The sequence below is a fragment of the Apodemus sylvaticus genome, chromosome 11 (genome assembly GCF_947179515.1).
Source record: "Apodemus sylvaticus chromosome 11, mApoSyl1.1, whole genome shotgun sequence".
NCBI lineage: Eukaryota > Metazoa > Chordata > Mammalia > Rodentia > Muridae > Apodemus > Apodemus sylvaticus.
The window spans coordinates 36,075,034-36,101,459 of record NC_067482.1 but is presented as its reverse complement, the minus strand read 5'-3'; the positions used below and the strand labels follow the sequence as shown (position 1 = coordinate 36,101,459).

Below are 26,426 nucleotides of genomic sequence, written 5' to 3'. Positions count from 1 at the left end.
TTTTCAGACTGCTTTTGCATGTAGACATATGATATACAACCTAACTATGAGAAGAAATGCGCAGGGAACCCGGGCATGAGACAAAGTGTAGGGAGCTCAGCCTGTAATGGAGTTGAGGTAGTGGCTGGTGGGCACCTGGAATGTTCCCCACAGGTTCCCACCCAACACTTGATGATGGATGGGTGAATGAATACAGTTTCGAGTCACACAGCAGGTTACTTTAAATTTCTTTATTTTAGGAAGTACTTATCTCTGCTTACATACAATTTGTTTGTGGCTAATTTCATTTTTCCCTTTATTCAAACCTAAGACTTTTTAGATTCATGGGACTTAAAGAAGAGCTGCCTTACAGCACAGAGCTGCCTTACAGCACAGCACCATCAGAGGCTTGGTGAAGGCAGGGCGACCTGGGCATGAACACGAACATCTGGGTTCATAAAACTCAGCTTCTGCATCTGAAAATGATTCCAACTTCAGCTTATTTTTTTTCCTTCTTGCCCAAAATGACAGCATTTAATAGACAAGTAAAATGTATAGCTATGTCTTGGTTTACATTTTATTTCATCTTTCTGCTAAATCCATGCTAGAAACTGTTTTTCAGCTTTGTCCCGTTTCAGACATCCATTACTCATGCTGGGACGGCCACCGGCACGCACGGATGTCTAAGTAGTTCTTACTTTCTTTCTTTCTCCCTGGAGTTCTGATATAAGTTCACTAGGTGCATCTGGATTTTTCTGCTATGACCAAAAGAAAATATAAACTCCCAGAAGAAAGCTTTCTATTTCAGTAGGAATTTGAAATTACAAAGGCCATCTGGGCGGTTGCGGTTACAACCTAGAGCCCCAGGAGGGGACCTCTTTTACACAGGCTTCCTCTGGACAGGACGAAACCATCGGCAGCCAGGACAGCTCTGTGCTCACCCCGCTTTGTCCCTCCCACTGCTGTTCCAAGTGCTGCCCCAATCCTTGAATCAGCTAGAACAAAGCGGTCCTTTGTCACTCATGGGGTGATTTACCACTCATGGAGGCCACCAGTCCAGTGCTACCCAGGCCACCCTACCCCTCTTTGTCTTTCAGAAATGTTTTGGAGTCAAAGAGAAACAAGGTCTCAGGCTCTGTCTGTGACATGCCTGCCCCACTCCCATAATTACAAGGAAAATGAAGCTGGGAATTCTGAGTACACTGAACTTTTCCTTGGCCTACTTTACCACAATGCTCATGCCTGCCACCACTTGCCAACAGACTTTTACCTAGAGCTAGAACTTTCTGGTAGGTTCGGGAAGAGTACAATGAGTGGCTAAGGGTGAATGACAGTGACGGCTGGTGAAGCCAGCTAGCGACTTGGCATCTTTAGAAGAACGAGAACACGAGTCTTAATTTTGCTTTTGAAGAACCAGGGCAGGCCAAACACACTGCCTTCCCCACGGTCATGAAGACCTCGCTGGTAGAATGAAGTCATACCTATAATTAGTAACGAGGACACTGGCTTTGGAGGCATATCTGGAGTGGTGACCGCTGGGTATGGGTATTTCCACCTCAAACAGGTCTTATCTTCTCTTAGAGGTCAGAAGCCAAGGTCTGGGTGTAGCCGGTCAGTTGCAAAGAGCAGCTCAGGAATGTTCAGTGGCTTCAGGAGTCTTGTGGACAGCACCATCACCTATGACAGGAGGGACAGGCATAGAACAGTCAGGGAAGCTGGATACCAGGGGTTGGGGAAGGTCTCAGAGGGAGGCATGGCAGGAGCGGTGTGGAGACAAGTAGACAGGACTCGGGGTCCCACATCCATGACCTGGGTCCTAAGTGAGGCTCAGGCTCGCTCCATGGCCCTTTGGGCCCGTCTGGCTGACTCTAGGCAGTTCTTCCCATGGCCGGGACTTCAGTGTGAGGCTGATTTCCCTCTAGAACACCAAGAGAGCTTGTTCCAGGACTTGCCTGGGTACATGACACATGGCTTGTAAGGACCGGGTGAGGGTCTGCCCAAGCAGGCCCTGGGTGTCTCTTGCTAACAAGCCACCTGTGGGAACAGGGAGGTGTTCCGGGAAGGAATTCCACAGGCCAGCATCGGAGTGGGGCATGACAGGGGGTCACCGCCGCATTACACTGGACAGGTGCAGGGAGGACGCCTCCCTGGCCTCTTGCCGGACCCCACAGGTATCCCAGGTGTAATGAAATCAGTGAAGTAATCGACTCCAAATTCAACTAGCTCATTGGTGCAAATCCGAGGCTGCATTCCACCTCAAGGCTGAGCAGGGCAGTGTCACAGTCAGGGACGGAGTAGAAAAGAAGGAAACACTTTAGAATTCCATTTTTTTTTTTTTTTGGAAATAACTTTTTAACAACCTCATTGAAGAGTTTTTTCTTCTTTAAGAGCAGTGCCTTTAAAACACTTATTCTGGAAAAGAGCTATCAAGAAACACATGGCTAATGCCAGTGAAACCATATTTTTGGAAGGTTTAAAAAAAACATACTGAAATCTGTGCTTCTCATTTCCTTGAAATCTATGCCGGGGAGGTTTGAGGGCAGTGGTGAGTGCAGCGTGGCCCCGACACCTGAGCGTGTGGGTGTGGGTGCAAGCCCGAGAGCTGCAGCAGACCGAGCAGGTGGCGGCAATGGGGGCTTCCGGGCCAGAGCTGTCGGCATGGCCGGGGAGACCTCAGATCCACTGCTGGCTGCTGCTCCCCCTGGAATTTTCCTTGAGCCTCACTCTCCCACCTCAGCAGTCCCAGAAAAGAGAACAGTGAGCATGCGCAGTGCCCCCTGGATCATGGAGGCCACTGCTGCACTGTGATTTGGTGATAGGTTTGCAGATCTCCTTTAGAGTCATTTGGGAGCACAGAATTTTCTAGAGAAACACATATAGGTTCATATAGCTTTAGGGGAGATTTATGGACTTCCAGAGATCGGTAAGCTACAACAACTCTGTCTCTCTGTCTATTCTCTCTCTCTCTCTCTCTCTCTCTCTCTCTCTCTCTCTCTCTCTCTCTCTCTCTCTCACACACACACACACACACACACACTTTGCCCAGCCTCTGAATGCAAGAGCCCTGTGAGGTGGAAGAGATCAGCAATGGCAGACAGACTCAAGATTCTCCTCATCACCATGACTTTCCAGTCCCTGCCCTACTGCCAGACCACAGGGTCCTCAGACACTATGCAAAGCAAGTGGCTGCCTCTCCAGATGGTGATGGGCAGAAGGGAGGACGGAGCTCAGTCTCCAAAGAAGCTTACATTTTGGTGTCAGATTTGAACTTGGTGGGGGTATGCCGGCTACAGCTACAACTACTGATGTCAACACTGAGAGCAGCAAATGCAGCCCAAGGAGTCTGTCTGGTTCGGTCCTATGCTGGGCTCACAGCCATGGCTGACAGAGTCTGGATCACTTTTCTCTGAGCGGAAGCACAAAGACCAGGCTCCTCTGATCTAAACAAGAAGGCCATGAGGAGACAGCCTCCTGAGTCCACAGCTGAGGGTGTCTGGGCCTGCTCTGAATCAGGTAGAAATGAACACTAGGACACCGAGGCAGTGTCTGAAATGGGTTAGGGGGCCCGGGGGGGGGGGGGAGAAACTGTCCAAGAACTCTTCTAGAGAGCTAGAGGAAGAGCACAGGTTAGACACGTCCATAAGGCTGGTTACCCTGGAGCAGCTGCTGAATCCCTCGAGTCCCCCCTTGCTCGTCTTTAAGGCGTGACCGACACTATCTGACCCATGGCCCCTCTGAGGAGTATCGAGCACAAGGCGTGCTTCACAGGGGCTTCCGGTGGTAGCTGCTGTCATCTGCTCCCTCTGCTGCTGTCCCTCCTTATAGCTCACTGCGGCCCTTAACTGATGAAGGGCAGGTGACATTGCCAGACTGCGCTTTCCCTGCATAAGTCTGTTGTTACTCATCGGATTGCAATCCGCGCTCCCCGGTCACCGCTATTTGATAAGCCCGGCCCCCAGGACGGCATTCCATTCCAGGCCGGTGGAGTCTGCTTCCTGCCGGCTTCTCAACAGCTCTTTCCTCCCAAGCCCTTTATGGTCAGTGTGTCAGCTAACCTCAGGTATCTGCAGCTCCACAATTGGTTCTTTGGGATGTTCCTTTATGGGCAGAGTTCCTCTGCTCTTCTTGTGGCCTTTCGAACTACTAAGATGTCTCCGCCTCCGGCAAGCCTTCCTGGACTACCCTTCCCGGCCTCCAGCCTGAGTGTCTTGGGGCTGTTTACTTCATTCCCTTTAGCACAGTGTCTGCCACAGAGCAGGGGCTGCAGCAGTGAGTTCACAAGCAACTGAGCATAAGAACTGAACGGGCAGAAGAGACACTCAGTGCAGGGGGCTGGGCTTCAGCGCTGGGCAGCAGGAGCTTTGCATTAGGAAGGCCTCAGAGGCGTCAGTCAATGACTGTGTGCATTGACTTTGTATCAGTGCAGGGAAACGGACTGTCTGAGGCTGCAGTTTAAGGCATGATCTCAGTCATACTGAAATCAACCAGGCTTCCATTCTTTAGCATCTAAAACGTGTGTGTGTCTGTGTGTCTGTGTGTCTGTGTGTGTGTGTTTACTTTTTAAATTTCACGTGTATGAGTGTTTTGCCAGCATGTATGTGCACCACATGTACACCTGGTGCCCTGAGAGGCCAGAAGAGAGTGTCAGATCCCCTAGAACTAGAACTGGAGTTCCAGATGGTCGTGAGCTGCCCTGGGGGTGCTGGGGGATTGTATCTGAGTTCTGGGCAAGGGTTGTCTTTCCAGCCCATGGTCTCTATTGAGCCTTATTCATCTGCTATTTATTTATGGCCCTGGCATTTTGGACACGTAGACTGCTTTAGATTATTTCTTTCATATTTTTAAAAGTTAATTCAAACAAGACCATGTCTGTTCTATTTGGCTAAAGTAATCATTCTAAAAACTTAGCTCGGAATGGAAGCAAAAAGCTGAGTAGAGCCTGGCCCTGGCCTAGCAGGTGAATGTGGGTGTGGCAGGCATGGAGGCTGAGTCCTCCCTGGAGATCGATCGCCTTCCAGAGAGCTGGCTGGCCTGTCGGAGATCTGGGTGACAGGCGCAGACTCAGGGCTACCTGGCTCCTTGCTCTCTGACCTTCTGGTCCTCCTTCACCTTAGTTACACTTTCCTTTCTCTCCTCTCCTTGCCACGCTCACCTTCTGCTGGCTGCGGTTGCTTTTCCTGCCTCTCAGCTCAGGCCTGGTAGCATGCAAGTTTAACCGGAGTTTAACCCTGACTCCCCGGCTCCCGACTACCTCTTCTCTACCTGTCACCTGCCACGTGTGACACACGGAAATGAGAGATTCTTTCTTTCTCAGGACCCAAGGTGCAGCTGACGACACCCCCTCACCTGCACTGTGCACAGCGCCTGACCAGGACACTTCCCACAAGAACCACCTGACAGGCTAACAGAGAAATGACATTGAGCAGAGAGGAATCAATAGTCTGTGAAGAGCCCAAGTCTCAGCAGAGCTACATGCAACTGTGGTTTAGGCGTGAGCAGGAATGGCTGAAGGTGGAGGTTCTACCATGGATGGCAGAGGGCACTTATGCGAGTGCTGGCTGACAGTGAGATGGCCTCCAGCAGCTTGGTGTCCCCAGAGCCAAGGTTTGAAGTCCCCCCCCCCCGCCCCCTGCAGCCCTTGCTTGGCTTGGCATGCTCTGCACTTGGCTGGGGAGGCCTAGTCCTTGGAGGCCCGCTGGCTGGCATTCATCTCCCAGTCACCTGGGATTTGCAGGTGCCAGCACTTCTCCCTTCTATTTCTGCCGAATCCAGAGGTGGTAGTTAATAGCTAGGATTTGGATATTGGGGGGGCCTGCTGATTTCTAATACTGAGAATTAAAAGGGACAGACAGTATTCTCTTCTTTTTCTTCTAAATCCAATTGTCCCCCCATCCCCCTCAAATGACCACACAACACAGGTTTCTGCCATGGTTTCTGCACACTTGTATTGGAGGTGTGACTCTGCTTGTCTACCTGACACTCACCCACGGGGGACAAACAGAATGCTCAGCTGATTACTCCAGGGCAGCTGTTCTTCCTGGCAGACCTGTGAGCCCCTCGCTCCCGGATGTCGGTGCTGGGCATGGGCTCTCCTGCAGAGCTTGCACCACGAGAGGCTGTCACCTTTGGGCTTCACCCCGTCTGGTTTTGGGGTTTCTGTTAATGTTGCAGGTTTCAACCTTCTTGGGGTTCCCCATCAGTTTTACAATGATGTGGAGCAGGCTGTGTTACCCTGTACCCCCAAAATGTATGTAGAGTTGTGTATGGCCAGATTTGGATCTACCTACCTACCTATCATCTGTTTGTCTGTCTGTGTCTATCGCTCTATCTATCATCTATCTTTCACCTGTCTGTCTGTCTGTCCATCTATCACTTGTGTTTCTCACCTTTCTCACTAGACATTCGGCTTTAGAAGTGTGGCAGTGCATAGTGTGGCACCTCCACTCATCTGTGACAGCAGCAGGGACCTGGGCAGCTCGCATGCTTGGCGTCTCTTTCTTTTCCTGGCCTGGCTGCTTCCTGTGAGGACACCTCTCACAACCACAGGCTTCTGGGGGCCTCATGACCACCACTGAGCAGCAGCAAGGTTGACCTGGCTGAAGTTTCTGGCCTCAGGGTCCCAAGCCATAGAGCAGAGTGAGAGGGCGGGGCTGGTACCTGGCACAATCGCTCTGAGGAAAGGAACGGAGGAATAGTCTGAGCTTCTGCCTGTTTGTGGTGGGTTGCTAAGGGCAGAAGAGAGGCTTTCACTGTATAGATGGGCCCAGCTCACAAGTGGTCAGGTCAGCTGTGCCTTTGACAGCCTACGTATGGAGCGCCTGTGGAATCTTCTCTTTCAGTTCGCCTACTCTCCCAACAGCAGTGCGCTCGTAAGCAGAGAAAGGAACTGGCGCACGTACTATTCTGGGTACAGCTTAGCAGCAAGGCCTGACTTCCAGGATGCTTCTAGCATCGGAGGCAAAGCTTCCCATTGGCTGCTGGCTAGGGCAGCTACCTGCCAGGGGGTCCTCAGGGAATGTCACCCCAGCAGCACCCAGGCGACCTCCCTACTCTCTTGGACAGCAGAGGGCCTGTGACGAGTAGCCACTTCTGCTCTTCCCTGCTGCTGTGAGAATCCACTTAGTGCCTGCTAATGCTTCAGGGAGTTTTTGCACAAAGGACAAGGAATGGTCAAGCCTGTTCCCTAAGCCTTTAACACTCTGAGATACTCTGTCTGCAGATGAGTGGGTAGAGGCTCAGATGGGCAAAGCTACTGCCGATTCTGGACTCTGCCACCATACTGTAACCGGACTTTGAAAGCTTCTGCCCTCTATCCTTTTAGAGAAGAGATTACAATGGCTGTCTGGCTGTTTCAGTGTACAGGTGTTCTAAAGAATTAGGAATGTGGTTTCCATGTTAGAGATAGTGAAAAAGGTACTTACTTACTTGAAAAAAAAAAGTTTCATTAAACAATGTCTTAATTCTGCTGGCAGAAGGAGTACAAAATAAGGCTAGAATTATTAGAATTATCAGCTCTGACCGTAATCGGTGACAATTGTAACAGAGAGGGTCATAGGAAATGGCTGCCCTTTCCCAGATCTGAACTTGCTCCCTAAATAGACAGCTTACCTTCCTAGTTGGGTGTCTTGATAGAAAGAGAGATCGGGGGTGAGGCTCGGGCCCTCAGCATCACAGACAGTTTTGACCACATCCCCTTGGAATCAGGATGTCCTCCAAACGCCAGGCTTACTGAGCGCCTCCCACACGCTCAGGCCTGGGCCCAGCCCTTGTGCTCAAGGAGCTCGAGTGTGGTGGCAGGGACTGTGCTAGCAAACATGGAAGGAGCAGCCAGTGAGCAGGCAAGGGCTTTACTGAATAACATGGATTTGGATGCCAGGAGAGACTCGGGAAGCATCCAGAGCAACTGGCAGGATGTGACAGAGAGAAGGCTGGCTGTGTAGATACACAGAGTATGTGTGGTGGAACCAGGAGGAAGCCACACCAGCACCCAGGCAGGCAGGACTGGGCTAGAATGCTAGCTGCCTTTCCACCCGGCGGTTTTCTGTGCAGCTGTGTGCCAGTGTTTTGAGTGAGGTTTCTGAACCTCTGACACCGCTTTTGTCCCCCTGACTACCACAGGTGGAAGAGGTGCTACAGTTTGGAAGTATAATGTCTCCACAGGCTCATGCAATTCAATACTTGACTTCAACTGGAGGTTTCGAGAGGTTGTAGAGTTTTTAGCAGGGAGAACTAGCTGAAGGACACGGATGCTGGGGATTGGAGGGTTGGAGGTTTTGAGGGTACAGCCTTGCCCTGAGGCTGGACCCATGCTTGCTTTCCTTCCTGGATGGCACCATTTACCATGCAAATAACACGGTTATTGCTTGCTGTGGGAATTTACCCAGTTACGATGAAGTTTGCCGAAGCGGTAGGTCCTTAACCATAAGGAAAAAAAAATACTCTCCAGGAAAGTGGGCGTGGTCGGTCTGGCCAGAGGATGACTCTGAGGGAGTGTCCAGAAGGAGAACATGAGAGGGTGACAGGATGCGGGGAGAAGGAATGGACGGAGAAGAGCACCAGCCGGAGGAGGGGCCACGACGCCTCATCACCCCTCCCACCGCTCATCCCACCCACGACTCAGTACCTGGGTTCCTGGCTTCAGAGATGCTACAAGGTCTCTGACCATCTTGGCTTCAGCGACTGTGACGCCGCCCACCACAAAGAAGATCAAGAGGGGATGGTCGCTGGGATGGGGCCGGCTCACCTGCAAACAGAACATCAGGTCAGATGGCAGCCATGACCACTGCTTTCCTCCTGCTGTGGGGCACAGAGCCTTGGAGCCACACTGACGTGTCAGCAGGCGGATGTGCTGATGCCCTGGGCCTCTGCTGGCTAGGATGGCACAGCATGGCCCCTCGGTGCATCCTAACGTGAAGGCTTTAGCCAAAGGAAAGCTAAGGGTGCCGCGCCCTTCAGTAAGAGAGGGCGCAGGAACACCTGGCGTCTCATCTTTGTCCTTCTCTGTCCCACAGCTGCCGTTACAGCCGTTCGTGTTTCTGTCTTGCATCCTCTCCTCCACAGGAGCAGGCACGCCTCCTCAGATTCCTACTGTCTGCTGTGTTTGGCCTCCTTAAGTGCAGAATCGGTGTTCTATCACTATCTGCGGAACTAACCCAGTTGGTTCCAGTGGTGGGACGGAGGTTTACACAAATACACAGGTATACAGGTCACCCTCACAGAGGTTACAGCCTGGCGTGATTTAGAACCGAGCACTTCACCTAACTGGCCATGGCCAGGGATCTGTTCTGTGTGAATACCACATTAACTACTCGACAGATCCCTTCTTCCTTGTTTTTTATTTTACCCATGAGACAAAGTATTATTATATACTAAAATGAGAAACTGACCCAGCGATGAAGACCTGAGGAGAACAACAGCGGGCCCCTGAAGGCCGTCTGTGTCAGACAGCTGTCTTCCTGAGGAGTGAGCAGGACACACAGTGTGAGTCAAGCTCTGCACATACGCAGTGGGCAGCTGTGGAGAAACCTGAGCCCCAGGCCGGACCCAGCCCAGCGCACACCAGGAAGGCAATGTCAGGAAGACTGCCTGAAGGGCCACTGAAGTCATGGGTGGGGTGAGGCCACCTAAATATCTGGGATTTTTCCAGGTCCAGAGGAAGCTGTGTGGCCTGTGGGCCTTGGTGGGCCACAGCAATGCCCTAGGCCAGGCGCCATGATTTCCAGTTCCCAAGTGTTGTCTGCGTCACGCTGCCTTTCCTCTTCCCTTGGGTGGTGTACTCACCTTGCCCTTGCTGCTTCCTCTTATGCTTTCTTAAAAGCATCCCTGTCCCAGGCCACTGCCTCCTCCTGTCCCATGGTAGTGTCTATCAAGTTCTTCCAGCTTGGCCTTGGCCAACCAGATCACAGTTCCACCTTCTCTGACTCCTGAACATCTTGACATTTTTGGTGCTGAACCTAGTATCGCACACAGCGAGCTCGCAATGATGTGTAGATAAGAGAGCTAAGCAGGGCAGGTGAGAAGGCTTAGTGCCTGCCACCCAGTCCTGACGACCTGCACTTGACCTCTGGAATCCATGCAAAGGTAGAAGTGGACCTCCACACACGTGCTGTGGCAAATGTTGCACCCCCACGCAGAACAAGCACACATACATAACAACAACAATAACAACAACAACGAATCAGATACAATACAGAGAGCAAATGTATAGGATGTGCAAGCTGACAGAAGATTCCTGATTCCTTTGTTATCTTAGAGACTTTAACAAATTAATTTTTTTTCTTTTTTTAATTTTTTAAGGCAGGGTTTCCTGTGAAGCCCTGGCTGTCATGGAACTCAGTGTATACCAGGCTGGCCTCAAACTCTGAGATCTACCTGCCTTTGCCCCCCTAAATGTTGGGATTAAAGGCATATATCACTACCACGTGGCTTTATTTTTAAAGTACAATTTTCCTCCTTCCCTATCCTTTTTCTAATCCATCCCACGCATGTATTCCTCCTGTTCTCTCTTTATCTCTATATCTATATTTATATCTACCCCTAAATATATAGATGTAACCTTCTCCATCCATATAACATTACTTGTATGTGTATGATTTCAGGGCTGGCCACCTGGTATTGGATAATAAACTGGGAAGACTTTCTCTCTGTCTGTCTCTGTCTCTCTCTGTCTCTGTCTCTGTCCCTCTCCCTCTCTCTCTCTCAGGGGTCCTGAGCTGCCTATAGCTCTTTGCCTAGGGTTAGTTCCCCGAGAGATTCCCCCCTTCCATGTTAGCATGTCTATTGCTGCCATCCTGTTTAGGCAAGCATGCTGAGGAGACTTCATGGGTGTAGCGTCTCTGACATTCCTGACTTCTTGTTCCTTTGGCTCTTACCATCTTCCAAACCCCTTTCCTAGTGATCCCTGAACCTTAGGGGGAGGAGGGGGAGGGGGAGGAGGAGGAGCAGGAGTTATAGATTTGTATTGTTTGGGGCAGGGCACTGCTTGGTCCCTTGTTCTCTGCATTTTGATGGGCTGTAGTTTTCTGTAATGGCCTCTTCTTAGAGACATCTCAGAACCACTCTCTCTGGCTTATACATGGTTTTCTGTCTGAGTAACCAGACCCTGGGAAACCTCCCAGCCTCACAAACAACTGCTGCTTCTCACTTAATCCTGGGACAGAAATACAACTGGCTCCGAAACGTTAGCATGGCCCAGTATGTTCCTGCAGACATATGCTTTCCATGAGAGGGTTTGGAAGCTGAAGCACACGCTGAGAGCCTTGGAAGGACACAGGAGAAGATGAAAAGGGGCAAGAAAATGAAAGGCAGCAATAACAAAGAGCACTTCCCTGGGGCTAAGGAGTGTGTGAGTGTGTAAGGAGTGGGGCAGGGCCTGGGCGCAGGACTGGGGGCTCAGGAGAGGGGGCAGCAGGGCTGGGAGGATGCTAGCCTAGGCACAAATAATGGGTCCAATTAAAGCATGGTGGTGTGTGCTGTTTGGTTTCGGTTTAGATTTGTGTGTTGATACCCGACTTTCTCTTCAGAGCATGTCAGGCCAGCAGGCTGCTGAGAAACGGAGCCATTCTCATCCCAATCCCAAATTCCTCACAAGCAGCCGTACATGACCTCACTCTGTCTGTGTGCCAAGTCTGCGGGTGACAATCTGAAGATGAAAGCTTGACACAGCATGTCACTGCACACGCAGGGTGTAAGAAAGCAGGCAGAGTCTCTGCTCTCTGTCACTTGATGAGCCCTGGAGGGGCTGGGATTAAGGATGTCAGCTCTGCTCAGGGAATATGGCTTCCTCCTGCACTATACCCAGGACGGCAGTGCAGGCTCTGGGGCCTCTGCAGGCATGGGCTCCGGGAGCATCTGATGTCTGGATTGACTCCAGGATGTCAAGGTGAGGATCCTGCTGCTTCCAGTGGTTGGGACTTTTCAGGAATTCTGGGAATGCTGCTGCAGAGTGCTTTCTGAAATATGCCCCATTGACTCAGTTTCCCTCTGTCTGCTGCTCACATATCCTCAGATAGGTACAGCCAGGTTCCCCATCCTGCATTAGCGACCAGTGCTTTATAGAGGCAGTAAGAGGCTCGGGTCTTAAGAAGACACCAGGCCCTGCAGGGAGAGACCCATGCTGACTCTGAAAATGTCTGTCAGGACTCACCAATGTCATGACCACTGCCCCCAGACACTTCTCTACCCAGTCATCCATTCAGCAAATATTTACTGAGCAACTACTGTGGGAGGCACTGCAAAGGTACCATATGCAACCAATACCCATCTTCTGAAAGTCAGCCACTTCCTGGTCCCCATGTCCCCACCCACTTTCAGATCTCTTCTCTTTCTTGCCTTATCTAGTCCCGGGCTCACCCTGGTTTCCCATCACTCAGTGATGCCAGGGCAAGTCTTACGGAACTCAGAGGAATTTGATATATATTCCCAAACAACACCCAATGGTACTGTTCTGGTTTGTGGCCTGTTGCTGTGATAAAACACTGCATAAAACCAAATTGGGGAGGAAAGGGTTTATTTGGCTTCTGTGATGGTTTGTATATGCTTGGCCCAAGGAGTGGCACTATTAGAAGGTGTGGCCCTGTTGGAGTAGGTGTGTCACGGTGGATGTGGGGTATAAGACTATAAGACCCTCATCCTAGCTGCCTGGAAGTCAGTATTCTGCTAGCAGCCTTCAGATGAAGATGTAGAACTCTCAGTTCTTCCTGCACCATGCCTGCCTGGATGCTGCCATGTTCCCACCTTGATGATAATGGACTGAACCTCTGAACCTGTAGTCTAGCCCCAATTAAATCTTGTCCTTTATAAGACTTGTCTTGGTCATGATGTCTGTTCACAGCAGTAAAACCCTAAGACAGCTTAAGTCCTGATTACAGCTTACCTTTAAGGGAAGACAGGGCAGGGACACAAACAGGAGCAGAGTCAGAAACCATAGCGGAACGCTGTATACCATAGCGGAACTCTGTATACCGCATTGGAACTCTGTATACCGCATTGGAACTCTGTATACCATAGCGGAACGCTGTATATCATAGCGGAACTCTGTATACCGCAGCGGAACTCTGTATACCGCAGCAGAACTCTGTAGACCATAGCGGAACTCTGTAGACCATAGCGGAACGCTGTATACAGGTCTGTTTTCCGTGGCTTTCTCATACAACCAGGACCATCTCCCTAAGGGTGGCAGGTGCCTCCTGCCCTGCCCTGGGGCCCCCTACATAAAACATTGCCAATCTGATGGGGACAATATTTCAATTTAGGTTCCTTCTTCTCAGGAGTCTCCAGTTTGTGACAATTTGACAGACATGAACAGACGTGGGGAATTCTTTGTACATTAACCAGCACAGGGAACACTTTGTTTTTGATAAAAGTTGGTAAATTTTTTACATTTTCAACATGCCCTGGTTGATCTCGCTTCAGCTTCTGTGGATCCACCATGGTTTTCTCTTTCTCTCCACTGACAACTTTTAGCATTCGACACTGGAATGAGCACAAGCCCTCCATGCAGGTCACCTCAGCCCTCTGTGCTGGCTCCTACTGCCCCGGCATCCGTCATCCCGGCTACTGCCCGGGCACCCGTCATCCCGGCTACTGCCCCGGCACCCGTCATCCCGGGGCCCACACATTGCCTTTGTGCTCCTCCACCCACTCCTCCCTTCACGGCTCTCCTCCATGTAACACTCCTCCTCACACCCAGAGTCACATGAGGCAAGCTATGCCCCCGCAGGAAGGTGTCTATTACACTTAGCTCTCCCTTACCAACAACGGTCATTGCTCCCTGTCAGACAAAGTATGGAGACTGCCACAGTCCAGGTTTTTGCTTGTGCTAAGTGATTATACCAAAGTCCACTTCATTAGAACTCTTGGAATAGGCTTAGCTAATGTTAGATATAGATCCAACCCTACCTCACAGTATGTATCATAATTGAGAAGAATTTAAACCATGGCTATAAATGGCTGCCGAGAGTAGCCACAGGACTTGTACTCAGCTAACCGAGAAGCTCAAGGCTGACATGTTTCTTCTAATCGTAAATGCCATCAAGCCCGGTGGACTCCATCCAACAGTGTCTCTCTCCAAACCTGGCTTTTCTTATATGAGTAATAAGGAGTGGGTCTAGATGACCTCCAAGGTATGCTCAGCTCTCACAGCTGCCGGGTCTGACGTCATCCCTCACACGGCCCAGCACTCCCCGCCTACCCCAGTGGAGCATCCTGTGCATGATGGCCATATCTACAATGCAATCATCTGCCCTCAGCTCACAGTCATTACGGAATGACTCTGCTGCCCAATCTGTCATGGAATGAGATGCCGAGCCTGACCTGTCATTCCAAGGCTCTGTGAACACTTGTTGGCTATCAGAAGCTATAGCTGGACATTCACCCATGCGCTCCCTAGTGTTCCGTGACCACCTCCTCTGCAGAGCACCGTGGCTCTCGCCGACTGCTCGCTTCCCAGATGGCTTTCCAGTTTTAGGTCCTTATCCTTCTGCACCACTGGCTTTGGGGTCCCTGGACATCCTCTTGTCCTCAGAATAAACAAGCCTTTCTTGGATTAAATTGCTGTGACTTGCTGGAATCCTACCACACAGCTTTGACTGCTTCTAAGGCCTGGGTGAGTGCCATTTCTTCATGTGGGCTTTTTCCAGTTTCCAGGCCACAAGGCTGTCACATCAACTCAGACACAGTGCCCAGAGACAGGCACTAGGGCCTGAATCTTTGTCATGAATCTTTTTCCAATTAAGCATGGCCACATAAGATATGGAACAACTACTGCGACATAAACTTTTAAAGCACACAGAGAAGGAGGGAGAAAGGCCTCGTGCCATCTCATTAGACAAACCCACCCTCTTTGCGCCAGTTCCAGCAGGGAAAACATCTTGACAGATCATGTTCTTTAGTCAAAACAAGCTGAGGGTCAAACACATGGAATAGATATAAAGTATATTAGTCTCAGGAGACTCAAATCCTAGCCATAGATTTCAGAAATGCACTTCCAAAGTGCTGCCTATTAGATGTGCTAGTTTTAAATTAAATTTCCATTCCAGTGAGAGGGGAAAGTCTGTTTTGTTTGAGTCATTAGGTCGTTATCAAGTTTTTGTCAGAGGACCTCAAGGTGCTGTTATGTATGTGGAGTCCAGTAAGGGGCTGGGTTGTTCTATCTAGCATAAGTCTGCACTGTTCTTCCTAGCTCAGGGGACCTCCCTCACTGGGCTGTCTGTCCCAGGAGGAGGGCAGCCTTAGTGGCTAGTCATAAGTCCTCTGGCTGAGGTGATTAGGCTGCCTTGAAAGTCTTCCTGAGATAGCAGGGCATGTTTGCTCTCCTCAGACTCTCATCCAGGAAGTCATTTTTTAATAGATTGTTTTAACAAATGGACAAGTAGCAAGTGGCATTTATTTATTCCATGACAGCCTTCCTGGTACCACTGATTTTGAACTCAGGTCACAAGTGTGAATGATTCAATGTCTTCTAAGAGGAATGGAAAGCTAGGTTGAATTAGTGATGCCCTTTGGGCCCTGAAAAGCCAGATGATGTGGATTTACTTGGGTATAGAATGCATTTTTCAAAAGTGGCCATGGTGATACTTCCTGCTTTTCACGCTCTTGGTCCCTTTTCAGGAGGAAGGACGTGTGCTTTATTTCTGTGGAGGGGACTTCCTTGACGTGTGGAGTGCCACACAGGCTATGTTACTGACTTTCAGGCCATGGCACCCAATGCCTGTCCCCTGGCTGCCCCTCTTAGAGCACTGACCCCATGCAGAGGGGCTGAGGACCAGGACCACAGGCCCTGTGAGTTCGAGCTCAGCTTCAGCTCAGTGGCTGTGTGGAGGGGCCAGGGCGGCAGATTCTGCCATGTGGAGCTCTGGTCAGAGTCAACCTTCTGAGAGTGAATGGTTAGCATGCTTACGAGCCAGTGGTTCACGATGACTGCTTACTTGACTCTGGACAACCAGAACCAGTGGAGACGAAATACTGCTGTGGCCTCTGGTTTGTAGAGCAGAGCCCCATGAAGAACATAGATCCATAGAATTATGTCCACACTATGCCACGATGACATGACCCCAGAGAGTCAAGACCCTGCTGCCAGACCCTCCCTTCCCATGGAGAGTCTGTCAGACTCTGAGAGTATCAGACAGATACATGCCACTTTTTAAACTCTCTTGGCCAACAGAAATGTATGAACACAAGCAAAACTGGGCTGAGGAGCCATGTCCTAGTGTCTGCAGGGGGCTAGGTCTTGCCTGCCACAACCTTGAGCCACGCAATCCTCACAGTGTCCTTGCTCTCCCAGAGTGTGGCGACGGTGCAGAAGTGCTTTTGGACAGTCAGGACCATAGGCTGGGTTCAGCCTGTGTACAGCGTGGCCACAGCATGTATATATCTTGCTGGCTCTTTATGGCTTGCTCAAAAAGAGATAAGTTCTGTCACTAAGACTGTGGAGATCAATGAATTGGGCTGACAGTGAGTGGAGAGACACAGGGACTGGAAAAGAACACCACAGTCCAAGAACATGGCTCTAGAGACAGGCCAGGTCACCCAACTGGTTGTCTTCGGGCAAGTGTGAGCTTGGAGGAATTTTCAGGGCTGTGACTTGTGCAGGCAGTGTGTCTAGTCTTTTCTTTGTCTTCCTTTTAAAGACAGACTTCTATCCTTTCTTCTTTTTTTTCTTCTACTTGATTTTACTATTTTAATTTTTTTTTGAGACAGGGTCTTACAGTGCAACCTAGGCTGGCCTGAAGCTCATTATGTAGCCCAGGTTGGCCTTGAACTCACAATCTCTTTACCTTTATCCCTCAATGCTAGGATTACAAGCATATACCACCACACTCGACTCCTTCTTTCCTCTCATTTCTCAAAGATAGGTTCTTGCTAGTAGGCTTTGCTCTAAAAAACCTTGGGTTGTTTAAAATGACAACTTGTAAAGGGTAAACCCTATTAATTGGTTACCTATGTAGTGCCAAGGTCAAGGCATTTAGAATAGATTATAATTATATAGGATGGATATTATACCTATTTTACTTGGGCTTAAAGGCCAGGCGGCAGTTCTGCCTTATCTGAGATCTTGTGCTTCGCAGTTTCAGTTATTCACAGTATGAAAACAAGCTTCTAGAAAACAATTTAAGTTTGAAGCTGCAAATGGTTCTGAGGGGCATGATGAAATCTTGCCCTGTTCTCCCCTGCCTGGAAACGGAGAGTACCCACAATGCATGTGGACCTTCTCTTTCATCACAGAGGCTACCTGGGTTATCAACCGACGTTGGCAGCATCAAAGCATAGTGCTCAAGCACCCCTTAATTTACTTGATTATGCCCCCAAAGTGCAAATTATGTCCCGAAAGCAGGGTGCTGGCAAATCTGATAAGCCAAAGAAAAGTTGCAAAGTGCTTCCCTTAAGTGGGAAGATGAAAGTCCTTGACTTGATGAGGAAATATATAATTGTCTGTGGAGGCTGCTCAGATGTGTGTTAAGAACAAGTCTTCAAACACTGAAGTGTGAGGAAGGGAAAGGGAACAGCGCTAGGTCAGTGCCACTCTTGCAAAGCACACACAGTATGACCCAAACACATGACATTCGCTTACCAAAAAAGGCATCGCATTTGCGTGTCTGTGGTAAAATCATCGGCATCCACAGGGTGTGTGCCTGTGGTTTCAGGTCTTCAATGGGAGTTGAAGGGGTTCCCTACACTCAGTGGGACTAGTGTAGTTGTAGAGAGAAACCGATGGTTTCAAGCTGTGCCGAATGAGCTTTGTAGCCTGAGTTCTCTGATCACTTCCCGCAGCACCTGCTGTGTGCAGAGCCAGGTGCTGAGGGTCTGGAGATAAAACAGCACCGCAGGCTCTAGCCACAGCGCCCACTGTGGATCTGTGGTGAGAGGAGTGTTCAACTCAAGCGTGTGCAGACATGAGAGGCGGGCCATGCTGTTTTACCTAACAAGATGTACTGAGTTCTAGCCTGGTCTGTCGCTATGCAGTGCTTACTGCAGCATTTAAACTGTCTTGACAATACACAATGGATTATGTTGCATATTTAGAAAAACACAACGCTGAAAGACATCAGCCTGGAGGAAGACAACTAAAACACATACTCACAAAAACAATGTCTAAACACAGCCACGGAGTGTGGACAAGAGACACAGACCCTGAGGGAGACACGGAGGGCCAGGACCTCCCTTTTCTGCATTCTTTCTGCTATGTGCCTCTCACCATGCTTCGTGTGCTGTGACTGTGGCCCTGGCTCTGTGTAGTTCTTGTCAAGGCTCCAACTACTCTCATCTTCTACATCGTTGGCAGATGGCCTCTGGGCCACCCCGAGTCAACAGGACATCTCTGAGTGCAGAGAGGACTCACGGTGGGGGTGGGGCAGACGTGCATCTCCCTTCCGACTCTAGTTACCATTTGAGAGTGGATCCGCTTATACTACAGGAGTCAGCTAGGGAAGGATTCCCAAGGGAGCCCTTCATTTCATCAAGTCCTGCCTCTTCATTCCTTCCTGGCTCAGCTAACAAGTGGAGTGAGAAAGTAGGGAACAGAGTCCAGAGCACAGGACGGACGGGGCAGTGAGTAGCCAGGCACAGGAGCAGTAAGTGCCCCTGGAGGGTTCAGAGCGAAGACTTAATGTGTGGGGTAACACATCTGCCAATACATGGACTTACTCTTCCCATGAGACTCAGTCTGAGGAATGGTAGGTCCCCCCTCAGCCCCCAGCCCTGTGTGATCTCACTCACAGCAGTGGCTCTGTGAGCAATCCAGAGACCTTCTTCAGGAGCTGCCTCGATTCAGGAAAGGGAAGGCAGCTGGGTTATCCCGGAGAATCCCAGCACCAGCAAGACAGATCACTTAACTTCCAAGAGCACACCTGGCAGCCGTGGGCCGGGGAGGGCTGTGGTCAGGCCAGTGATCTGGAATGGGGGTCAGTACAGGGCACACGTCGGAGTTGCCATCCACGGTGTGCTCTCTGGAAAGAATGAGATGGAATCCCGGTCATCTGGAAATTCACCTTCACTGCTTAGCCACGTGGAGCCTCAGTTTCCTCACTGGGTGAAATGGGGGTAAAGATGGGACCTATCTGCTGAGGTTGTCGTGAGGACGGCCTGAGAGCGGATGAAGTGTGCTGGCTGACTCCTCCCCGGGGACTGGAAGTTTGTCTGCACCCGCCTCCTTCCCTCTCAACAGGCACTGGGGCAGAATGGAAGTCCTTCTGCCTAGTTTTGCCTTCACAAAAGGTTTTTTTGTTTGTTTGTTTTTTTTTTGTTTTTTGTTTTGTTTTTTTTTTTTAAGATGTTATGGCATCTGGGAGAACACAATTCTCTTCCTAACTACTCCCAGGAGCCTTTGCTCTGAGGTCAGTCGGCTGACGATGAACAGGAGTTTCAACAGTGCCCCATTTTCCATGCTCACCCAGCAGGGGTCCAAGCTCCCAGGCAAAGCCACAGAGGAGGTGTGACTGAACACAGGAAGAGAGGGGAAATATTAACACTTACAGGAGTAACTTATTTTCTTTCTTTCTTTTTTCTTTTTTTTCATAAGATTTATTTATTGTTATATGTAAATACACTGTAACTGTCTTCAGACACACTAGAAGAGGGTCTCATTACAGATGGTTGCTGGGATTTGAACTCAGGACCTTTGGAAGAGTAGTCAGTGCTCTTAACCGCTGAGCCATCATCTCTCTAGCCCCAGGGGTAACTTTCAAGTATGCCAGCTCTTGATTAGTGGGACAGTAATAGAAAATGTACCTGGGGGTCAAGTGACAACTAACACCCTAATACAGTCCATGGTTAGCACGGGGTGTCCAAGCTTGCTGAGGGAGCACTAAAGTGCAGAGGCTGGAAACCTGTCCAGCCCACAAGTTGTGCTGTTCTTAATCTTCTCTCCTCTCCCTCCTCTCCTCTCCTTTTCCTTCCTTCCTTCCTTCCTCCCTCCCTCCCTCCCTCCCTCCCTCCCTCCCTCCCTCCCTCCCTCCCTCTCTTCCTTCCTTCCTTCCTTCCTTCCTTCCTTCCTTCTCTCCTTTGTAAATGGCCACAAGGAAGAGCTACTCAGGACAGAGGGGCAGAGAATGAGCCAACAACTCTGGCCTTAGACTCAGCACAGGAGCCCTGGACACATTAGGAAGTTGAGTTGCATTGCTTTATTAAGAAAAAAAGAAAAAGAAGAAAGAGAAGGAGCAGCCAGGGATTGCATTAGAAGCCGTTGGGATCGGGGAACATCAGAACAAAGGGTCAAGGGCCACTGCAGCCAATTTACTGCTCCGTTTCCAGTCTGATGTCTGGCGTCTGTCCTCTCTGGCTTTTGGAATGGCCGGTTTTCCTGGAATATGCTTTTACTGAACTCTGAAAGGCTGGATCTTTTATGCAGATTTACTCACTATTTCAAAGACTCTTTGAAGTTGGCAAAACATTCTGTTATTTCCGAGAGTTATTACCGCTGAAATACGGGCATAGCCTGGGAGGTCAGTCTGCAATCTTATTTAGATCCTTTTAAATTTAGAAACTTACAGTGGCTTAAAAATAGATCCCATTTGTGTACTTTCTCCTGCTTTCATCCCTGCTTCAAGGGTTGCTCAGTCATCCTGACCCACCCCAGACACAAGCCAGAGAAATCCAAGGAGTCTGTGGGACCATAACAAAAAGCATCTCTAAACGAGTCTCAGGATGATACTAGGAGTACGCAGAGCTGCTCCTTATCCTACAGAGTACGTTCTAGTGAACGGTAAGTAGTATATATGCTCATGTGGGTAACAAGCAGGTCTTGAGTATAACGGTTTCCAGTGGTGCCCCTTGAGGATGCCTCATGACCCCACTTAGGGTATATGTGTTGTGGGAAAGGTCACAAAACTCAGGTCCAAAGAGGCTGTAGGAGGCTGTGAGCGCAGGCTATACACCACCAAACGGTCAGAAAAGATCATCCTGAGTGTATACCACTGCCTCCCAGCAGGGCTGAGGATGTGCCAGCATTCCCTCGCTCAGCAACAGGATTTGCTTTCTGGGACCTTAACTTCACCAACACTCAGCACGACCCTCGCCCGGGCCCTTACCTTCATGAACATGCTGAATCCAGTTTTAAGGAGATCGGTGAGGCCCGAGGACACAGGCTCAATGTCAATAGGATCTGGCCGCTCGGGATTAAATATTTCCTCCACAACCTGCTTCAGCAGTGGCTTATAGGATGCCTGGAGAGACAGAACACGGTGCTGTGAGGAAATGCACTTGCTGGCTGTATCTGGAGACAGTTTTATTGACATCCAAGGAAGTAAAGCCAGTTTAGTTTGACACTGAGCAATGGCTATGATTTCGTATGTGCGAGATTATGGCAAAGATTAGAATATGGAAAAATAACAAAAATAAACAATCTTGAGACTTTAAAATATTTTTATTAATTTTTGAGAATGTCATACAATGTATTTTGATCATATTTACCCTAACTCCTTCCCCTTAACTTCCTTCACATCTGCCCCCAACTCCCTACTTCTCTATCCTTTTTTTAAAGTATCCTTTTTTTCAATTCTTTAAAAGGATACTTTGTATCTTTTAGACATTGTTTAACGCCACATGGATTCCAGCTTGTACTCACTCAATGTTCTAGTACAACCCTGCCTCTCTAATTTCTTCTACCACCAAGTGTCCCCCACCAGAGCTATGGTCACAGCAGGACCAAATGCTCAATCTAGATTTAAAGTGGCAATTTTATGTAGGAAGGATGGTAGAAAACAAAGTCTTGTCATTTGATGTAAACAAGAAGATGGTCTCTAAACATTCTAAGCCTCATTTCATCCACTAGGAATGTGTTTATTTGCAATGACTGTCAGCATCCAAGCTCACCCTTCCTTCCCCCACAGAGCTCAGCTCTATGTATGACTATGTCAGAAAAGGAAGCTAAGATGACAGAAGGAATCCGACCCAGGTCGAGGTGGGAACCGGGTCCCAGAGCACGGCAGGCATCTGTGGAATAAGGGTGACGTTAGATTAGGACACCAATGCTTTGATGGAAGGTGCTGAGCACTTTTCTGTGACCTAAATACCCGTCGGGCCCATATTTAGGTCTGTCTGGAGGCGGCTGTCTTACTGACCTCTTTCCTGAGTTCTTGCTAGAAGGCCCTTCCTGAGTCTTCTTTTCCCACACACTGGGCCACCTTCCTCCCTGACTCATTGTTGTCTCTGCTGCCCCAAACTCATCTGGTGGTGCATGTGGGGTGTTCAGTGCAAAGGCACACGTGGCGTCTCCCCTCCCCACAGTCTAGTCCATATCACTCCAGGGAAGCCAGGTTCTAGCAGGGCACTGTGGAGAGGCAGCTCATCCTGAGCTCAGTGTAGCTCTTTACATGGTAAGCACAAGGTGCTGTAGCCATGGTTACAGATATGTCAGTGTGCTGACCTCATCTCTAGCTTGTTTTTGCTTTCCTTAGAGGACCCCTAAGTCACCTTTCCATATTCTAAGTCCCTCAAAATAGTTCATAAATGCAGCAGTGTATAGACTATCAACCTCATGTCTCACCACACATCTGGGAGGGCTGTTTGTTCAGTGGAGGATCCCAGGTTCTGGATACTTACTGGTGAGACCATTGTACCTGGGGAGATTTCATGATTGGTGGTCATGCTGGGCGAGCACTAGGTAGGAACAAGGATAAGGGAGAGACAAAGCTGTCGGCCACCCTTGCTTGGAACTAGAGGAAATCAGAGTAAGGTTCCATCAAGATACTTTCTTTTAAAGGTTTATATTATTTATGTGTGTGTGTGCCTTCAGAGGCCATGGTGGGGTGTGCGTATGATCCCTTGGAGTGACAGGCACCTTGGGAGTCACCTAACAAAGGTGAGTTTTTAAAGACTCAGACTGAAAAAACAAACTGAAAATTTCTGAAAACATACATTTGACTTTGCTACGGGGTAGCAGGCAAAGTCTCTCAGGTTGGTTGGAGAGGAAACTGTTTTAATCAACACAGAATGGAATTTAGTAGGACTTCCCAAAGCTCAAACTGCATCTGACACAGCATTGCACTCCTAGCAGTTCACTTTTGGTTATGTTCATGCATGGAAATCCATTCAGAAAGAGCCATTTATTATTTGAAGTAGAGAAATATTAGACACCACTGTCTCGGGGCACTGTCCCATTAAGGCAGAGACACTGTGACCATGATAACTCTTATGAAAAGGGATTTAGTTGGTACTTGCTTACAGTTTCAGAGGTTTAGTCCATTATCATCAAGGGAGACAGCATGGCAGCATGCAAGCTGACTTGGTAGCCGAGAGTTCTATATCTGGATCTACAAGCAACAGGAAGAGAGAAACACAGACACACAGACACAGACACACACACAGATACACACACACACACACACACACACACACAGCACAGACACACACACACACACACACACACACACAAACACACAGAGGTCCTGGAGTGAGTACTCCAAACCCTCAAACCCACCTCTAGAGACACACTTCCTCCAAGGGCACACCTCCTAATCCCTGTAGGGGATGTAACCCCCCTAATCAGTAGGGAGTGTAACACTGCTCCTTAATGATCGAGAATTCAGATCTAGGAGTCTATGGGGGGCCATTCCTATGCAAACCACCACAGCCACTCCAGTGCCCCAGAGAGGGAGCTTTTCAGTATGTGAGGAACATCTATAGGGAGGAATGCAAGGATCATGACAGGTAGGGTCTGTGGTGACAGAGCTAAAACTGGTGCAGCCTGGCGCACGAGTGAACTGTGTGAGGTGAGAAATGTGTGCGACAGGCTGGCCATTATAAAAAGTGGCAGGGAGAACATGACAGTAGCTGCTGAGTATGGAAAAGCGAGCTGTGATAGGCACACCCATCTCCGGAGGTGACTGAAAGGCGGGCGCCAGGCTAGGGAGAGGCAGGGGAACTACTGAACTTCTGTTTTTCTAAAGCAAACCATCAATACAAACAGATCCCTTTTTGCTCTTTGAAAGTTAATAAATTATTCATGCATGGAAATAAGACAGTGGAGACGCACACTGAACTGTTAACCCTGGGCTCAGGACAGAGCAGGTATCTGTTTTCTTTTCTTTCTACATTTTTCAAATTAATAAATTTGGTATAATGACCCAATAAACATTTTACGTAAATTAAAAAAGGCCTTTGGGAGCAGAGACAGGAGAAGTTGTGGTGAGGCATATAGACAAGTAAGCAGTCTGGAGAGCTTGCCCAGTCAATGAGGGCCTTCTGGATACTTCCTCTCTTGAATGCTGAATCTTTAAAGCCCTTCCCTCAGGAGAGGCTGGTGGCCAATACTCAACTACCTCATCAGTGCTGTCATCAGAAAGGACAGGGACTTCTTCCTCAGCGAGGGGATTAGTTGTGTTTTCTTTTGCTGTGACCAAAGACCTGACAAGAAGCAACTTCTGGGAGGGAAGGTTGACTCTGGTGATCTAGTCCACAGTGCAGGGCAGAGAGGCACATGGGGCCAGTGAGAGACGGGGATGGCACCTGAGGGCCCTCGGCTGGCTTCCCCTCCCCCAATTTATTCCATCTGGGACCCTGGCCCACAGGACTGCACCACAAGCAGGGTCTTCTCGACCACTTAGCTAATCTTCTCTAGAGCTGCCTCATTAAAGTAGAGTGCTTATTAATCCAGCCAAGCTGACTGTCTTATTTTGTTTTGCAGTAGACTCAGTTTTCAGCCAAGCATGCTATCGACTGATCCTCTTCCTGACTGCGATACCACTGTGGGCATCCATCTTTCCAGCACTGGGCAATGAGATGTAGGCAGAAGGAAGAGGTGGGGTTTTCAGAAACATGCTTTTGAAAAGGGAATCATCCTTCTTTTTTGATGCCTGGAGCAACTGGCTTGGAAGACAAGTTTATTCCTAAGGCCATAGAGCAGAGACAGGAGAAGCTGTGGTGAGGCCCAACCACGGCACAGGTTAGCAAGGACCAGTCACAGGAAAAATAACCTTGTATATCTAAGCCACCGTCTCCGGATCACTGCTACTTGCAACCAAATGAAATGGTGATAGAGAGCATGGGGGAATACGAGACAGGAAGGCCATCACGTCCTTTCAAGAGCTAACATGGGTTTGCTTGCTTGGTTTATATAAAACTGGCTCTATAGAGCAACTTCACCCAGAGCAACTGAGAAATACACACAGGCTGCCACATAAAGAGAGAGGGGAAACCATACTCCATGACTCATAGAAAGTGCAGTAAGGTTGTTGCCATCATAGGGTCTGCCTACCACAGAAGGGTAGAGCAGTGGTTCAGTGGAGGGCTCCGACCTGGGTCGGGGTGGTTCTGACCTCAAGTGGAAGCACTACACTGTGTTCTTCTCTCCACAGCTTGGTGTGCTAGGGGTGACAGGACTGTTCTCGGTTCTCTAGAGATCCTGGCATGGGTTAGGGTATTGGTAGGAGGCATAGAGGGTTTAGGGAAAGCATAGATGCTCATGGGTGGGTCTGTCTCTCCATTCATGGGTGGGTCTGTTTCTCCATTCCCTTCCCCCCTTCTCTCCTTGGTCTCCTTCCTGCTGTGCTATGAGGCTGACCACTAGCTGTGCTTGCCAGCTGGGCTGGGCTCCTTTGCAGCAGAGGTTTGAAGGCACCATATTCATTCTTGAGACTTTGTGATTGCCCTGTATTACAGGGGGAAGGTAAAAAACAAAAACAAACAAACAAACAAACAAAAACTTCATTTACTTAAAGCAAGGAGTTGGCAATTATTTAGAATGTGGAAATAAACCATAATTGAAAGTACAAGACAGCACACAAATCCAGAAGGGTCACGTGTCTGTCTCTACTGTCTGACACACTCTTGGAACATGAATCTCATGTGCTTTTCGGCTGCAACCATTCTACTTTCACATGACAATGCTTTGGATTCAGTGAGGCATTTTAGAGATGTGACTTGGTACCGAGGTAGAGATGTGTCTTTTAATCCTCCTGGGTGTAGCAGTGAGACTGGCCTGTGACTCTGTTACAGGGGTGATGGGAGGCTTGGCAAGGCAGGAGGAACCAGCAGGGACTTGCTCTACCTTGAGGCTCTGCTATTGCTAACAGACTTTCTCTCACTTTGGGCTGACTTCCAGACTTTTGCTGTGAGATCCAACATATTATCTTTCCAGTGTAAGCCACTTATAACGTTCTTCTTCTTTCCATTTTTACTTAAAACCAAACATGGTAAATAAATAATAGAAGCATTGATTATTTAAAAAATTACTTCATAAGCATTGCTATATAAATAACAGATAGGAAAATTCCCAAATTGCGTATGTAAAGTACAAAAGAACTAAGGCTTGTGTGTGTAAGAAGACACTTTGGGGAGGACTGTTTTGGGTGGACAGCAGTACTTGTACTTCACCTCCCTGGAAAGCGCCTTTCAAGTCTCCCAGCATGGGCTTTGCTGATGAGAATTTGCTTCCTTCCACACAGCCATTCCGGTGAGTTCATGTCCCTGGAGTAAGCAGCTTTGGCTGTCCTGGAACTTTGTACTTTAGGAGG

General features: G+C 49.1%; 1 protein-coding gene across 1 annotated transcript in view; it reads right to left on the bottom strand.

Annotated features, from left to right (window-relative positions):
* Positions 1-215: 215 nt before the first annotated feature.
* The window catches only part of Scfd2 (sec1 family domain containing 2), a 339,890-nt gene continuing 313,679 nt past the window's right edge, over positions 216-26,426 (bottom strand). The window contains exons 7-9 of the mRNA XM_052198716.1: positions 21,003-21,137; positions 8,603-8,722; positions 216-1,656 (exon numbers count right to left, since the gene is read on the bottom strand). Of these exons, the coding sequence (XP_052054676.1) occupies positions 1,564-1,656; positions 8,603-8,722; positions 21,003-21,137 (348 nt within the window). The 3' untranslated portion in view covers positions 216-1,563. The remainder of the gene's footprint in view (positions 1,657-8,602; positions 8,723-21,002; positions 21,138-26,426) is intronic.